This window comes from Aulostomus chinensis, chromosome 18 (genome assembly GCF_037954235.1).
Source record: "Aulostomus chinensis isolate RoL2024-O1b breed Wild chromosome 18, RoL_Achi_v1.0, whole genome shotgun sequence".
NCBI lineage: Eukaryota > Metazoa > Chordata > Actinopteri > Syngnathiformes > Aulostomidae > Aulostomus > Aulostomus chinensis.
This window is the reverse complement of record NC_141337.1, coordinates 17865713-17883160: the sequence shown is the minus strand read 5'-3', so window position 1 is coordinate 17883160 and position 17448 is coordinate 17865713. Positions and strand designations below refer to the sequence as shown.

Below are 17448 nucleotides of genomic sequence, written 5' to 3'. Positions count from 1 at the left end.
AATTAACTCTGAGAAAAGTAGGTACAATGGCTCATGCATTCATCTCGCATTCCATTGTCCATACCCTTGCATCCTTTTAGTGTGTGTGTGTGTGTGTGTGTGTGTGTGTGTGTGTGTGTGTGTGTGTGTGTGTGTGTGTGTTGGGGAGGGGGGTTGCTACAGCCTATCCCAATTCCGATTGGGTGAGGGAAGCAGGGAGCACCCAGGTCATCAGCGCTGGTGAATTCAACTACAAATAGATTCTTACTAACTGTAAAATCTGCTTTCTTTATCAATGCAGATTCTAAATAAATACATCATATCCTTTTAAGTTTTAGTGTGTGCCTCATCCAGCCTTCAGAATTTACCAACAGTGGATTAACAGAAATGTTTACTCAAGTAAAAACATGTCGGACTTTCTAATAAAATAAATTCAAGGTGCTAAAGTTGAGGTACTGAGAGGAAATATGATGGAGAACCAAATAATGAAGCCAAAATACACAGTCATTGAAGAGTATTGTCTTTGCTTTTATTTTACTGCAATAAAGTGAACACAGTAATGGTTTGATGCTACATTTGAAATGAAAATAAAGAAAGTGCTTGATACAGGATATAACTGATAATCTTTTGTCTGGTTCATTCATGAAGGATGGAAACAGTACAATATAGGAGTGTGTAGAGAGTCCTGTCAACTGTCACATGGAATTTAAGATGAATTTCCTTTCATTTTCAATTTTCAAGATACGTCAGTTAATACAATCATTTCACCCAGCAAACACTTCTTGCCTATATTTGATAGTGCCAATTGTTTGAAATCACTGCTCGAAAACTAATCAGCTCTTAAGATCAACCATAACACTTTTAAAAGTCCTTTAATGAAGACACAATAGTTTCTGAAATGTAGCAAAGAAATGACATGACTTTCTATTCCTAATCATCCCACACTTTTATAACTGTCTCTGGAGTTTCAAACACTAGTCATCACACTGTCTCAGGGAACTTTGAAGTGGTTCGTCCGTGTATGGCAATAAAACATCTCGGGGAGAAACTCAGTAAATATAGGTGTATTGTATACCTTAGAAACTCATTCCTTTTTATTGAAGTAGATCTCATAAGAATTCTTCTCAGAATAACTAGTTTCTGTTGTTCTTGTGCCACATCGGACTTTTTCCTTCACCACCTTCACTACCAGCCCACCAGCCAGGGCAATCCCTGCTGCAGCCTTGCCTATCTCAGCCACTGCACTGAGAATACGTGCTGTTGTTCCAACTGAGCCCCAGGGGTCTGACACAACCCTGGTGGCCACTGAAGCCAAGTCAGGCCCTCTTATGCCACACAAAGCACTGGCAGACTCTGCAGCTGTTGGGACATTTGCTACCACTTCCCGAGCTAATGCCGTCCCTGCAGCAGCACACTGAGGAACCCCGGTCCCTGCTGCTACACACCCTCCTGCTGCTGATGCTAAACCACCCTGAGCTACAGAAGCACTTGCTGCACTTGCTGTCCCAACTGCTGCAGTCTCAGCTCCACCAAGGGTTGCAGTGCTGACAGCTACCCCATCTAGAACTGCACCTAAAGCAGCTCCAGCTCCCAGGGTGCTCCCTACACCTGCTGCAACCCCCACAGCAGTGGCCCCTATGACGCTAACCTGCCCAAGAGTATCCAGAGCACCCTCCCCAGGACTTGCAGCCTCAGTGCCAGCAATGACTCCAAGAGAACCACCCACAATACCACCCGTTGCTGCACCAAAAGCAACTGCAGCTTTCCCTGAGGCTGTCGCAACTACGGCCCCCACTGCTTTTCCAACGCCTGTGCCTCCCGCTACAGACATTCCAGCGAGCTGACTTGCAGCAAAACCAACAGAGTTCCCTATGAGAGATGCTCCAGCTGCAGCAGCAAGAGGGGCAGCAGCCCCAAACACTGCCCCAACGGCCATGCCTGTGGCTCCAGCAGCCACCAAGACCTTAACTCTCTCCAGCACCTTAGCAGAGAGTGCAACCTCTCTTCTGAGCCGACTAAAGGATGAACGGAGAGACTGGCGCCTGCTGCTGCCCCTATGCCTTCCTCGCAACTGGCTCAGGAACATAAAGGCATTGCCTTTGCTCTCCTCTGTCCATCTCTCCACCTGAAAACCCTCTTCATCTCCTCCCTCCATCTCCCTCCTCCTGAGCTTCTGCAATCCTCTTTCATTGCACTCCTCCAAGTCACATTTCTTACGTTTAGTGAGTTTAGCATATTCCTCTATTCTGGAGCTGTCTCCTCCACAATCTTCACCCTCTGCTTGTCCTTGATCCATCATCATCATCACGCTTGCCTGCTCCTCCCTGATGGCAGCCTCAGCCTCCGAAAACATGGCATTGGTATAAAACCCTGTGTTCGACTGTTTCACCATCCTATCCACCTTCATCAAGAGTTCTTTAACCTGCGCCAAGTTACTAGGGTCTTTGTTGTTGAGCACATGATACCTGCCTCCACACCTGTCAATCAGAGCTTTAAGCCCATCAGGTGCAGTCTCCTTCAGGTAATTCTCAATCCTTACATTCTCTAGCTCATCGCCCCTGGTAAAAAGAACCACAGTGTGGTGACGGGTCGCATCCTCCCCAAATATCTTTGCCAATTCACAGACAGCATGGTTCTCCTGGGCTGTGTAACGCCCAATGGGTACCACCAGGAGAAAAGCGTGAGGACCAGGGGCAGAGAGAGACACACATTTGGCTAATTCTGCATAAATCTGGTCCTCCGTGAGGTGAGTATCCCCAAACCCTGGCATGTCCACCACCACAACTCTCCTCACTCTCCTCCGTGTTACAGTCAGGCCGTTTTCCTCAACCTCCTCTTCCTCGGTGAGTTCCGTGCTCGCCTGCTCACAGATCTGCGTGACAGAGCTGGCACTGATCAGGGACAGGAACTGCCTCCGGCCCAAGATTGTGTTTCCAGAAGCACTCTTGCCAGATCCAGTATTTCCAATGAGTACCAACCGGAGTTCTTCACTCCATCTGGTTTCAAAGTCTTCTTCTTCAACTTCCATGTCAGCTGCCTCCTTGTTCTCTCCCTCATCTACTGATGAGAAACCTACAAAACAGAATTTGCAGATCATTTTGAGAGTATTGGGAGCAGGGTTCCATGATAATACCTTCATAACAGGGAAACTAGCGAATATGAATGATCATTTTCCACAGGGTCAAATCTGACAGGACTGGATCAGGTGAGTTAACGTCACAGTGAAGAGCAGCTACCAGCCTCACCGAACACAACAACCGAAACAAGACAGTTATTCTTGGTAGAGAACAACTCTTAGGACTTAATCCTTATCCGTCCATTGGTGACCTGGGTTATATGATAGCTTTGACATATATGTTAAATACCACTCCACGGTAACATTTAAATAACGTTTGACATAACGAGATTAAGTACTACTGTGAAAAAGTCAAAGTGTGTTAATCTCGGACTACTTATTATCCAATGAAAATTAACACCAGTTAATTCTCGGATTAGCTAGATAGCATTAGTACGTCAAATGTCACATCAGGAACACTTCGATTGATTTACCGAGTTCCGCTTTGTTCGACATATCAGTGCAATACACCAGGTTGTCTCTTCTCTTTATTCCAGGTCTTTCACCCCCTTAATGTAGAGGAAGCCACATATTAGTTGGAGTTAAAATAAAACAAAACAAAAAACAACAATAAAGGTTCCGCATCTTCTTCGTCCTGTTAAAACCGGAGAAAGCAACCATAACTTTAAGGCTCTTACCGCCACCTACTGGCCCGAAGAACGCAGCATGTGTTGTACCCGTTCACATATCGTAGACTAAGAGCGATAAATAAATAAGAGTTCTAAATATTACAAAAAAAAAACCCTACTTCAAGTATCCTGCCACGTCTTTACGTGTCATTTGAACATCTAACAATGCTCTGCAATGTTTCCTCTTGTTCTTTGTGTTTTTTTATGGCAGATTGTCAGGTGTGTATGACCACCTACTGTATCTGGGACGTTAGAGCAAGATCTAACATACCTTTGTCAACTTACAAAAACAAATAAAACAAAACTATATGCATGAACTTCATGCTTAATGTTAACTTTTGGTGTCGGAAGGAAGTGGGTTTAGCAGCTGCCTGCCAGCTGTCGGCTGTTACATACAAACACAGTTTCGTATATGTCAGTCATTTTATTTCCTTAAATTTGATAACAAAATGGCTTATTCATTCTGCAGCAATGATATTCTTTCTCTGAATACACATATAGTTTTATAACAGTCGTAATATTATTTCAGAATTACATCAATTCCATAGAGCTAAACCATTACAATGAGAATTTTTGAAAACAAAGCCAAAAAATACTCAGGAAAACAAACAAACAAACAAACAAACAGGGGCAGAGCTCAATGTCACATTTATAAATGACATTTTGTTTTTATTTCCAACTATATAAAGTAACTTTTAAGGTTATCTAAGAGAAACAACTAGAGATTGGGGGAATAAGACTTACTAATGGTATTGCAAAAACTGCCAAATATGTAAAGGGAAAATTCACTATCTCCTGCAAATAATTATTTCAAGACATTTAATTTTACCATTGTACTGCCCGTCAGCCAAACAAAACAGAAGATGTGTTCGCACAACTTTGAGCAGGCATATTTTATGTATAAGAAGTTAATATAAGTAATATAATCTGTGTAACCTAATCATAAACAGGACACATTTAATGAGGTGAAGTCAAATTCATATTTGGCAACCACACACATAGATAAAGCATATGGGATTTAGGTACATTAAATCTAGACCAAACACAATGCGGTGTTCTTCACAAGGTTTTGAAGCAAATTTAAAATACTAAAAAGAACCATATAACCAAAGTACAATGATCTAATCCTTAAATTAATAAAAATAAATTTCCCTTATCAACTCCTATTCCAGAGATGTCTTTAGCATCTTACACACGAGCTTTTCCATGATATCTCACTGTGGGATCACAGCAATTTGCAGGCCTCCTGCTTTATTTTTACTTTCAGCGTCCCATCGAGGTTCCTCTCCGATTTTCAGCGGAGCACCGGGTTTCTGTGATGCCAAAGGATGACAGCTTTTATGTCCTTTGCTGTCCTCGCAGTCTACAAGTCAGGCGGTCCACTGTGAACTGCGCATTTGTTTCTTTTTCTCCTCCTCTCTGCTGGGAGGTGCGGCGCTATAGCTCGGTGCGAGAGCGAGAGATGCGAGGGCCTTTCCTGATTTCTTTCCTCTTCTCCTCCTTCCTCCTCCTCTTCTCCTCCTCTCTCAGGATCTTTTGGAAAGCTTCGGCAGTGTGAAGCACCTGAAGAAAATAAGCGAGACAGGTCTTCATTAAAATCCAAATAAAGTTTGATAAAAACTAACACCTGTGCATGTAACTGTTTCAGATGCTGTGTGATCAGTGTGTCACAGTGTAACAGTTGTGGTCACTTGAGTTATGGTGATAGTGATGATGCTGAGAGGGGAGCCACGTTTGTGTGTGTGTCTTACTCACATCGTCTCTCTCTGTGCGGTATGGGTTTATAAAGTCTGGGGATTTCTCTGTTATTCCCAGCTCCTGTGACATCTGAGAGATGCGAAGAATAAAGGGATGACAGAACAGGGAAAGGGAGGGAGGGGAATGTTAATACTTCTTTAAAACAGATAAACTAACAAAAAAAAACCAGGACTACCACATCCCTCATTCCGAAGTTGAAAAGTAAATTGAATCTCTCCCTTCTCACCACCTTCTTGAAAAACATTCTCATTGTTTTCAGTCATATTATCTTCTGTTCGCTTTCATTTTTGCAGTCAGGCTGAAGGCGTAATCCCAAGGGTTAGGTCCTCTTCCTGCACACCCACAGACGGACCGGTATGAGCCTGAGGGTGACCAGAAGTCAACTTTATGATGATGAGATATGATGCAGAGGATGTGGTTGCTCAGAAGAATAAGTGAACACAACCCCATAACTTGTGACTTATGATTGTAAACATTGTTGGGAGTCTACAATGAGTCGAGAGGGACTGGGTTCCTCTAAAAAGCGTTGCTCCACAGGAGCCACGATTTAACTGGTAGAACAGGCAGAACCTCCTCCAAAGAAGACCTCTGTTTAACATGTCAAGTTGCCTCCACCCGATGCAATGCCTTTGGCCACCTGTCAGATCCGTCTGCGGTCTCAAGAGAGAATCCCAGGCTCTGAATGAACACAACTCACAAGCAGCCAGATAAATTGAGATGATTCACTCCAAGCAATATAAAATGAAGAGGTGGATAATATGACGGTGTGTTATACACTATCTCAGTCCGATCGTGATATTTTACAATCACTTCCAAACCTATGAATCCGTCTCTCCATCTAACCACCTCTGCTTCCGCATGGCCTACATAAAACCTAGATAAAACTCAGATGCAAGGACTGACCACTGGCATGCAGTTTAGAACTTGGCTGTCACATCCAGGCGGAGCTCTGGGAGAGACGTAATCACTTGATGATTACATCAGAAGCTAGTGGACTTGACAAGCTGCAGATCAATGAATCGTATGGAGGCGAAGAACCTCGCACTATATATGTTGCATTGTATTGACTGTATTTTTTTGTGATGGGTAATGTGCTCCTCCTCCTCCCATTTGTTTTACATTGTTCTCTAGCAACACCTTGTGGACACAGGAAGTGATATTTAGCAGCAAAGTGTCCATATAGTTAAGTGTGCACCTCTGGAGCCCCTGGGTGTCAGCAGCTCATCATCTCTGCAGTATCTAAACCCTGAGCCCCACCCAAGTTTTTTTCTTCTCTTTAATTTGTACTTCCCCCCCCCTCACATATCAGACTGCATTTACTTCCGGCCTAGTGTTATGTCGGCTGTGTGGGTCATTCATAGCTCCCGTTGTCAATCATCTCCTGAACCCTCCTGTTCTCCCATGTGTTTCATATTGTGCTCTTCTGGTTGAATTTTAGTTCATTTTGCTTGTTTAAAACGCTGAAATAAACCCTGTTAACTCAGTTGAAGAAGTTTTCCAGTGTCTACATTTGGATCCAAGGAGAAGGAAATGTACATAGACAAGTGACAAAATCTGACTTGGATCAGATAAACACGCTCCTGCTGTCCAACCTACTTACTTCCAACATCCTCTTTAAAAGGTTCCCAGCATCAAACATCTTCTCCTTAAGCAGGAGAGCAGATCCACAACGCAAATTTTCAGGAGACGACGGACAACATTTCTGAGTTTTTTTCAGCTTCTCTGCTTCAGTGAGGTGTGAAACTTCCTTGAATGCACAATTTGAGGCCTCAAACTGCAGCAGTTTTAACTCCCACGATAAATCCACTACACAGCCCTTTTGACACACTGTGAAGGTCACAGATTAATCCTGCAGGTGTTGAGTTCATTAACCTACACATTTACCAGAAAATACCATTTGATGCTGCTTGGCTTTTTAAAGTTTTAAAGGTCACCATGCATCATGCACAAATATGACAAATGATAATACTTTGGGGGCCACAGAGGTGTTAGCTGACGACGAGCGAGTGCATCAGTCACGTTATACTACTGCTTTATATCACACTGCCTGGTTTTATTGCAGTCTCACTATTTCACCCCTGCACATAAATTGTTTTTTTTCAAATGCATCGTCAACATTTTGCTCAGATGAAATAACGGCTGTCCTCCAATGTACATAAATCGCTACATATGTAGTACATTTTAGCAGTAATTCAAAGGAACAGGCCAAAACACATGCCGAGGGACTTCGGATGTAAATTAGCAATCCTGTTCACTCTGCCGTATTTGCAGACGTATTCATACTGACGTTCATTGCATTGTGTTGTTCCTTTCAAATAATAAATACCTAAATAAACCTTTTGACAGATGAATTTATTGACCACCATCCTCGGATCGAGACAAGAAGATAGATACAATCATCTCCTGTGCGTGAGAAATCCAGAGCGGAGACGAACCGAGACCAGCAGGCTGCTATTTAGCTTAAAACAATAACAGTAAATTGAATTTTTCTAACAGCTTTGAGTTCACAAGTTACTCAAGGACTGCACTTTGTCAGGTGATGGATTAACATTTAGTTATTTCTCTTCATAATGTTATAGTTTGTCCAATGAAAATGTTGGTTTTACCAAAGGACCAATGTTTTCATGAGCCTTTTCATCCCGCTTCATTTTCTTTTTACCAGTTTGTTGACCTCAGTGGCATCTAAATGCCAAGATTAACATTAGTTGCGCTTGACTATATGACTGCAAATGGTAGGACCAGTATAACGACACCTTTACTTGGTCATGCAGATGTAACGTTAACTTTCCAACAGCCTTCTACGTTTCTACAATGTATCATTACTTTAAATTGATATTTCATGGCTCCAGCTTTCTCCCACACACCAAAACATGCAGGTTTGGTTAATTAGAGACTTTCAATTGCTCGTAGGTGTAAAAAGAAAATGTGATGAAGAAAAACGGAGAATTAAAAGAGGAATGGACAGAGTACTATGCGTTAATATTCCCTCAGTCCAGCTCTGAACCAATAGCCTTGATTTGGACTGACACAGTGGCATCATCAAGGGAGGAAACGTGGAACGCCATTGTGAATGGAAGCAGCAGTACCAGTATCACTCACAAAGGGCCACCTAAGTTTAATCAGTTGAATCCTCTGAATCAGATCAATAGCAGCCCAGGACAGCAAATGAGGCAGCACTCAGAGTGGCTAGCTGGGTTTTAGAGGAGCACAAAAAGCCTTTTGACGATGAGTGAAGAAGTAAGAGTGTGCATGACAGAAGTAACTGAAGCTTTGGCGGGGTGAAGAGAATTGTGTGAGAAAATTCAACAGATTCCCTCTCAAACTATACCGCAACCAGGAGAACTGAATTAACCTGAGGTCCTGGTTATTAGACCTCTTATTGTGTGTGTTGGTAGGAGACATTTGGTTCAATAACATAGCAATAATACATTTATTCCCAGTTCATGGAAAAAAGTATGAATCCATCTATGTACAGAGCCTTTTTATTATTCTGAAGCTCTCTCTCTCTCTCAAAATTCCAACAATAATTTCAATGGGAGCCGCTGGGATAGGCTCCAGACCCCCGCGACCCTGAACAGGAATAAGCGGAAGAAAATGGATGGATGGACGGATGAAATTTCAAAGGGTTTCTTTTTATGAAAATGAGTGGAATAATGCCAAAACGCTCCCTCCAATGTTGTAAATCATATCACAAAATGAGTAAAAACAAAAGCAATTTGATATTTTGTGACAAACATGCAGCCCGACTCCTGCTGCACTGTTGGTGATTCTCTTCCTGAATGTGTGCATTACACAAGGATTTTTATTTATTTATGTGTAAACTTCTGCTGGGACGGACAATAGATGGATGAGTGGATGTTACTGCAGGCAGAGTTTTGGAGAAGAGTGCATTTGATGACTTTTGATGAAGGCAAGCTAACAGTTCCCATTAACTACCATTCATTGCGCTGAGCTAACCATCAGTCAGGAGTTCTCTGTGGGTCTCACTTCCCTTATGCACTCCCAGAGAGACGAGTATTCCTCTGCTTGTCTGGCTCTGGGCAGGAGGGACAATCGACGTGTTTCCCAAAAGTGTGTGTTCCTTTAACTGGCTCAGTCTATACTTTTAAAGTCAGTTTAAACTTCTCACAAAGGCACTAGTTGAAAAAAAAAAAAGACTTATTTTTATATTTTCGAGAAGTTTTGGTCAGCTTTCAAACCTTTGAATCTTTCTTCCTAATAGCGACAGTTGTCAGTAGACTGTAGCTATGAATCTGACGTGTATGCTTGCTCTACAGAATGGATGTTTGGGCGGGTGACTCTACAGACTTACAAGTGTGAGGACATGTTGATGGGCTCCACCAGTGAAAACCCCCGTCTGGTTACAGAAATTCAGCCCCCAGCGTAGAAGCCCTCCCCAGTCAGAGTTCCGGTCGTAGTAGTGGTGGACGATACGGGGAAAACGTAGTGCCACGTCACCAAAAAATGCGGTGTTCTCCACCACATGAGAGTAAGCTGCAGAGAAGTATCAAGAGAGGAAGCAGAGCATGTTGATAAATCAGAGTTGAACAGGTTAAGAAGGCCAATAAGCAAATAGGAAGATTATATTTCTGACTTTTAAACAAACATTAAAGAGGTCAGATAGTCCTGAGAGACTGACAGGTGTAGCTTTTATAGATGGGTAACAAGTACATGATGAACCAGTTAGAGGTGATGGAGGCAGAAAAAAAAACATTATAAATAATGCTGGAGGAAGTGAAATAAAGAGACACGGAAAAACGTTCAATGTTAAAACAGCTGAAGCGTAAAAGTGAGTCAGACCCTCTTTGATTTTATCGTCCATGGGGAACGGGTCGTCTGGCTGCATGTTGGCTGCAACCAGGATTTGTCTTGAGTCCTCCAAGACCTGAGGAGTGAAAAAAAAACAAACAAAAAAACAGCTCAATAGCCAGGTTCATTTAGTGCTGTGAATTATAGTTGCTGATGAGCAAAAAGCACAGCAAAGATTTTATAGGAAAAAATATACGCCCATTGTTTTACTTCACGTGTCACTGCAGAGATTTATTACCAAGTTATAATCTACTGGGGCGTGTAAGTGGTTGAGGGATCAGGGTTTAGAGGCAAAAACAGTTCATAATGGGAGCTTTTAGGTAACACAGAGCCACTTCACTCCTGCAGTAACATGCATCCCGAGTGATCCCTCACCAGCGGGCATCTTCAAGTATGCTAGTTCGCACTTGGCCTGTCCTGTGAGCACCAGTGACTGGATCTCTATTCCCCGCTCTTGATGTAAACATACATGCAGATATGTGACACAAATCACGCAGAGATCAACTTTTGCATGTTTATTATGTAATATGGACAACAAATTTGTATTTGATGTTTAAATTTCCATCCATCCATCCATTTTCTCCCTCTTATCCTGTTAAGGGTTGCGGGGGGCTGGAGCCTATCCCAGCAGCCTTCAGGTGAGAGGCGAGGTTCACCCTGGACAGGTCACCAGTCCATCGCAGGGCCAACACATAGAGACAGACAACCATTCACACTCACAGTCACACCTACGGTCAATTTAGAGTATCAATCAGCCTCGTCCCCTCTTGATGTCTTTGGACTGTGGAGGAAGCTGGAGTACCAGAGAGAACCCACACAGGAACAGTGAGAACATGGAGACTCCACACAGAAAGATCCTGTGCCTGAGCCGGGACTTGAACCCGGAACCTTCTTGCTGTGAGGCCACAGTGCTGACCACTGCACCACCGTGCTGCTCATGTTTTAATTTTATATTTTAATCATATTTCAGTCAATAGAGAGGCGCAGAAATGAGTCCCAAAACCCAGAAACAAGTAAGCATTACTGAACGGCAACATCTGTCATTACAAAGTCCATGGGTTTTTAGTGAAATCCTTCAAATCAGGTCTGTGGCCCACACCAACGCAAGCTATTTTCAGGTTGTATTCTACGGCATGAAATATGTCAGTTATTACTAAATTTGTGAATTTCGAAACATTTATGAGCATTAAAAATGGTGGTTGCAAACAAGTGGCTAAAGGAGACAAAAGAGAGTGCCGGTGGACGTTGAACACCGTCCCGTCTCAAACATTAGAAGCCCAAAGCTGGTTGTGTGGCTGTGGTGTAGCTTGTCCATAGACAGCATCATGTTAACACTGCTCTTCTAATTATTGAATTTGGTGGCGGCATGGCTCAGAGGTCGAGTGGCCGTCTAGCAACTGTTCGTTCCTCCCTTCCACCGCTGACCATGTCTAAGTGTCCCTGAGCAAGATACTGAGCCCCTAATTGCTCCTGATGGAGGACGGATAAGCGGTATAGAAAATGGATGGATGGCTTATTGAATCTGCGCTTCAAAATGATACAAGTGGTGTTAATTTGTGGAGATTATCTTGCTGAACAAAACATGCAAGTCTCATGAGCTTTTGTTTTCCACTGAGCTTATTTTTTGGCAGTAATCCCAAATACAAAGTAAAAAAAACAAAACAAAACATGTTGTTTTTTTTGGTGGAGAGAACCCGAGGTGATGCTAACTCGAGAGTCGGCACACAAAAAAATACATCACCCAACAGTAACTTCTAACATCTCGTTTGGGACATCAAATAAAACAAAGACCAGGTCTATTTCTTGGTTTATTCCTGACTAACAATACCTCCCAAGAGCTTCGATGCACCCACAATACCCTCTACCTCTATGTGCTTTTGGAAATGGCCAAACAAATTTGAATTTATCAGGACTTCAGCAGGTGAAGTGGCCCAGGACACATTTCTGCTCATGCCTCTAAAAGAGTATGTGGCATGTCCTCGAGTCCACTGAGATGTCCACTTGTGATCACTTGGGATACGTCTTGATGCCTCAAGTCTGAACAGGATCTGATCTTGGTGTGAGACTTCCTGGGCGTGCGGTTGTTGTTGTCTGTATTTTGTCTCACCCCTCTGAGGAGTACACTTGTAGGCTATTCAGAGATTTTGTTTTACTGAAGGAATTTTATATTCTTGCCGTCCTCTCAGACTGTGTGGATTTGTGTGGGTCCGATTTGAGAAGGGTGACGAGTAGAAATGCGTCAAAACTCTTTAAACTGTGGTGACACAAAGCGTCGTCTTGTGGTTACAAACTAACCCAGAAATCCCCGGAGATGAAACAAGTGTGGTTACATGCGGCTGGTGTGTGGAGGAGATATCAGCCAAGTGGGTCTAGAGACGCTGATAATCAGCGACTGAAGGTCAACTTGTCGTCCTTGGGAGGCACGCAGATGCATAGATAACTGTCCTCCGGGAAGCAGAGGCGCACAGTACGATTGAATGGCACTCTGGAGCCGCAGCGCCTGAATTAACATTCAAATGAATGCTGATGAATGTAATCACAGGATTTGAAGCCTCTGAGTCTGTTCGCCTGCAAATCTTCTTGTCCTTCAATTTGCTGACACAGCTAGAAGCTCTTGAAGAACTTTTTGGATGCTCCTGTCTGTGCTAAACGAGCAAACACACATCCGCACACACACCCTACCTTGAAGAGTCCTTTCAGCATGATGTCTATGATCTTGTACTGCTGGTTGATGTCATTCAGCTCAACCAGATTTTTGAGTGCGTTCAGCTGATCTTTCCTCTTGGTCTCAAATAGCCGCTTATCTGTTAAGAGCAGGTAAGGAGGACACACACTCACACTGGTTCACTCACCCATCTGCCTCATTACGACACAAAACTCACGCCTCAGCACACCGACAGCGTAAGGATACAGATCTCCAGGTTGGAGTCTTGTCTCGGCCTGTGCGTGTCTGTGTCTGCTGAGCCGAGGGCGGCAGCAGCGAGTACCAGAACCACTGAGGCACATGCGCTCCACATGGTCAGTAGGGGTCAGCAGTGAGGCACTCTGTTAAACAGACATAACAAAGATCAAGATATTGCACGACATAATTCATTTTTCAAAAGCAGAGGGAGCATGTGGGTATGTGTCTCCAGTCAGACTGACTGTCTGTCTCGCTGAAGCCTATTCCTCTTGATAAAATAGATCCTCTTTCATGTGTGAATCAGAGAGCCTCCATTAAAAGGGGTTTCTTATTCATGATCCCAGTTCTCTTCTTCTGCAGTGGATAAAAAGGCTCTGTGATATGTTTAGAATATGTGAAATGCAGAGACATGCAGGGGATAAGTGGTCAATACGGAACACCAGAGGGAGAGGGTGGTCGGCGTCTGACGAGAGCACCTTATGTCCCTTTAAAGAGACACATCTGACGTGTGGCTCTTGCCTAATCCCTGAAGGCTGGATGTTAAAAGTATCAGACTCTTCCGCTCTCCTCCTTCCAGAGCAATGGTCCTCTACAACATTTTCACTAACTTGCAACTTCCTTTCTCCCCTCAGAGGCTTGAGGATGAAAGCGAGCAGACAAATAAAACCGCTAAAAATAGAGCCTGGTCAAATGAAGATTCAACGAAAGCCACATTTTAACGAAAACATTAACAGAAACAGGAGTAACTGGAGGGAGAAGACAATGGTAATGACAAGGAACATGACGTCATTCACATAGTTCATGCATAATTTAGCAAGGGCTCCATCAGCGTGCTATCAGAGGGATGCGGGGGGGGGGGTGTGGAGCCTAGCTGGTGGAGTAGAGGGGGATGGGGATGACGGATGAGTGGAGGGGCATCAAGAGGGACGCAAATCCTACAGGACAAAAACAGCTGGGGTACAAATAAATAAATAAAAACACCTTGCTAAGACGAGGAATGGGGGCTTGGGTCTGAGACTTGGACTTGAGTTGCTCTTTAGTCCAGCACACATGACTTGAGACTTGGGCTTTGGAACTTGAGGACAGTCTATTTGACACGTTAACATTAAACAACTCACTGATGAGCTGAACGTTTCCTCCCATCATGCGTGTCCTTGACGCTTCCATAACGCAACAATGACATCCAGCAGCAGTAGCGGTTGCTTGTTGTGACTTTGGCGGTTAAATTTAAAAAAACAAAACAACTAAAATAAAAATAACAGCTACTTGCGACATTAGTGATGTCAAAGTGAAGGTTGCTGGATCGGCCGCATCACACTGTGTGAGGCGTCTGCATCCAGTTACTTGGTAAAGCTGAGGTGACATGTTAGCAGCTTATTGCTAAGTGTGCGGGACATCAACTTCATTGGACTAGCGTTTGCTCATTCAAAAAAAACCAAACGAGCGTTTTCCAATTACGGTTGTGCAACGATGACAGTGATTCATCCGCATTCCAGGAGTACTGAAGTCCTACATGTAGAGGAGGCAGGGGGGGAAAAAAAGCTGTAGGAGTCTTGAGATTTCATTTCTACGAACGACTTTCATAATAATTTCTTAAAAAGAGCTTCAAAGTCTTCCAACTTTTCAGATGAACTTTAAAATGTTTTGAGAACCCAGCAGGATTTCACTCAATTTAATGAAAAAAACAAAAACAAAAACATAGCTATCAAATTTACAGCCATCACTTAGAACAAGTTGGTTTTTTTTTCCCCCTCACCAGGTAAATTAGTGGGTATGATATCCAATCAAATCCAAAAAATATCACCTGGCTACTTAAGATATCCTAATACCAGTAACGTGAAAAATGACGCGTCTTCAAGCTAATAATCGCTGAAGACACAAGGAAAGACAGCAGCACCTCTGGCTACAACAAGAGCAACAGTGACAGGGACAAAGAATGAGGATAATGAGCTTGAGGGATGCTTTCATTGTATTAATCTCTGTAAGCCCGACTGCTGCGTCCTGATTCTGAAACACCAGCAAGTGAAGAGCAGTCTCAGACTGTGAGTATTCCAACTCACCCCAATCAGAGGGAGAAAGCATATGCCCCCCCCCCCCCCAGAGTGCTGATAACACAGAGTGATAGTGATCATCTCAATGTTTTACACATCCTGACAGCAGCACAACTGTCAGGAGACTCATCTTACAGTAGATTAGACAGTAAAAACAGAATTGAAACAGGAAGCGGACTGATCCCCCCCCCCCCATCCCCACCCACCCGCTGCTTTAGCTGCAGCTACATTGCCTTTAAGTGCTCATCAAAGCCTCTCCTTCAAAAACTGTAACGCAACTTTGTTCTTACATCAGCAGAAACAAGCAGACAATGCTCGATTAAGGCCACTTTGTGCATTCGGAGAACCTTTTTTGGGTTGCTTCCCAAGCTTTCTGAGAAATGCTGCACTAAATATCATTAAGTGGTGGTCCGGAGCCTCAGTATTTCTAGATAACAGCCAAGGTCTCTGCTGTGGCAGCGCTGTGTGCCCAAGCAGGGAGTCGTGTAGCTCTGACAGATAGTTAGAATCATAAAGGTTATTGCCGCCTACCAATTGAATTCAGGCAACACACACACTTCATCTGTACGTATACAAATACATAAAGCAGCCGTTTGAGCACAAGATCACATCACAAAGTGATATGAGTGACAGGAACCTATCCAGCAACTTTGAGCCTGCAACCCTCATAAGGCTGGACGACCATTTAAAAGAAATTTGGGTCATCAGGAAAAACCTGAAATGAAATCAACCCTGTTTTGAGGTCATTCTACATTCGCCTGGCGATTTAACCACATAGGCTGACTGACACTGGGCTGCTTAGGTCTTTGATGGACAGATGGGGCGGAAGAGTTGCAGGAAGCTCTGCCTGTGGTGAGGGTTCAGCACCAGGGGTACACATGAGCTTGGACCAGGCATGGTAGGACAATGTATAAGCTTACCAAGTGGGTGCTCTTTTTTTCTTCCCCACTGAATCCAAGACCGGATGGATTCTCTTCCAGCCGACCCACCAGTTCACATATGACCAGGGGCGATTTGCCTCAGGGAGGTCTGAAGGCAGGGCGGTGAAGTAGGCTGAAACCAACAGCAATATCTTGGCTGTGGATTTTCTTCTTCAGGAAATATGATCTCCTGCAGAGGAAGTTAGATGTCCTGGATGTAGGTTCCGGCATGGTCATGGAAGCAGGTGACCAAACTGAATCATACTGAAATGCTGTTGGAATTCCCTGCAACGTATAAACACACCCCTATTTTTTCCCCCTATCCCAAGGAGAACTCCATTTTCTCTTCTTTTCGGAAAATCCTCAACCAGTCTGACCAGCTAGCAGTCATTAAAGACGCAGAGCAGCAGATCTAAGGATTTCAGAGTCTGTCTGTCAGGGAGCCGGATGTGGAGCAGGAGTGGATCCAGATTCCTCAGGGGCTGCAAGCCTACTGTGGGAGGTTGGAGGTTCAAGGACTGACACATCATCCTCTCTCTCTCTCCCCCCCCCCCCCCCCCCCCGTCATCATTCATGCAGAGGTAGAGCCGCGGACATGCGTAATGGTGATGAGAGCTGAGTCGGTATAAAGACTGACATGTGGACATCCATTACAGATGGCTTAATTGATGGCGTGTCCCCGACCTGACCTACGACTGTTTCACGCAATCATCAGTGTGTTTACTTCATTTCGATCGATAATTGCGTGATTTCATCAGGCTCGAGATCAAAAGCTGTCATGTACATTTCCACAGGAACACATTCAAGGTTTACATGAATATTTACACAAGGATTATATGAATTAATCATTGGTGAAGTCGCTTCTCGAAAAATTCCCTCGGTCATTGTATCTCTCTACTCCGCCGGAATTCTCTCAGCCAGCACCGAGCATAACCGACAACATCTGGACATGACAAACACACAACTCGTGAATCACTCACCGTGGGTTTGGTAGAAATGGCAGAGCCACGCGACGAAGTGGCACACTTTCACCTTTTTTTTTAATCTCCGCTCCGAACGTTAAAGGTCAGCTCGCCGATGAAGGGGGCGGGACTGTCGGTGTACCCCCGTGGGTTCTCAGGTGACAGCCACACAGTGCAGGAGGTGGTCATTTACATGCGGCTCCCGCTGCTCCACTCCGCCGGCGCCACGATCACTCCAGCTGGCTCGCCGTGGACGAATGACTGCGAGCGGGCGCTGAACACGGGGGAGGATAAGAGTTCCGCACGGACGATTTAGAGAGCGA

General features: G+C 44.0%; 2 protein-coding genes across 3 annotated transcripts; both read right to left on the bottom strand.

Moving 5' to 3' along the window:
• Positions 1–499: 499 nt before the first annotated feature.
• Positions 500–3823, bottom strand: LOC147245513 (uncharacterized). Its single transcript, XM_086184609.1, has 2 exons — positions 3529–3823; positions 500–3051 (listed from the first exon to the last, which is right to left on the bottom strand). Exons 1-2 carry the CDS (start codon positions 3548–3550, stop codon positions 1064–1066), a joined length of 2010 nt encoding a protein of 669 aa, XP_086040735.1. The 5' UTR covers positions 3551–3823; the 3' UTR covers positions 500–1063.
• A 337-nt stretch (positions 3824–4160) lies between these two features.
• Positions 4161–17419, bottom strand: ccdc134 (coiled-coil domain containing 134). Of its 2 annotated transcripts, XM_086185767.1 has the most exons (8): positions 17144–17419; positions 16164–16353; positions 13202–13335; positions 12973–13094; positions 10282–10366; positions 9794–9975; positions 5479–5550; positions 4161–5286 (listed from the first exon to the last, which is right to left on the bottom strand). In XM_086185767.1, exons 3-8 carry the CDS (start codon positions 13305–13307, stop codon positions 5161–5163), a joined length of 693 nt encoding a protein of 230 aa, XP_086041893.1. In that variant the 5' UTR covers positions 13308–13335; positions 16164–16353; positions 17144–17419; the 3' UTR covers positions 4161–5160. The 2 variants fall into 2 exon arrangements, with proteins under 2 accessions (XP_086041893.1, XP_086041892.1); XM_086185766.1 differs by lacking the exon at positions 16164–16353.
• Positions 17420–17448: the final 29 nt, after the last annotated feature.

Bases quoted from the DNA above. Each gene is read 5' to 3' on its own strand.
- LOC147245513 (XM_086184609.1), bottom strand. From the start codon at position 3,550: ATGTCGAACAAAGCGGAACTCG. The intron at 3,052-3,528 runs GTAAATCAATCG...TCTGTTTTGTAG, and splicing joins GTCGAACAAAGCGGAACTCG to GTTTCTCATCAGTAGATGAG.
- ccdc134 (XM_086185767.1), bottom strand. From the start codon at position 13,307: ATGTGGAGCGCATGTGCCTCAGTGGTTCTGGTACTCGCTGCTGCCGCC. The intron at 10,367-12,972 runs GTAGGGTGTGTG...TTCACTCCTCAG, and splicing joins TGCTGAAAGGACTCTTCAAG to GTCTTGGAGGACTCAAGACA. The intron at 5,551-9,793 runs GTAAGTCTGTAG...CGCATCTCTCAG, and splicing joins ATCAACATGTCCTCACACTT to ATGTCACAGGAGCTGGGAAT.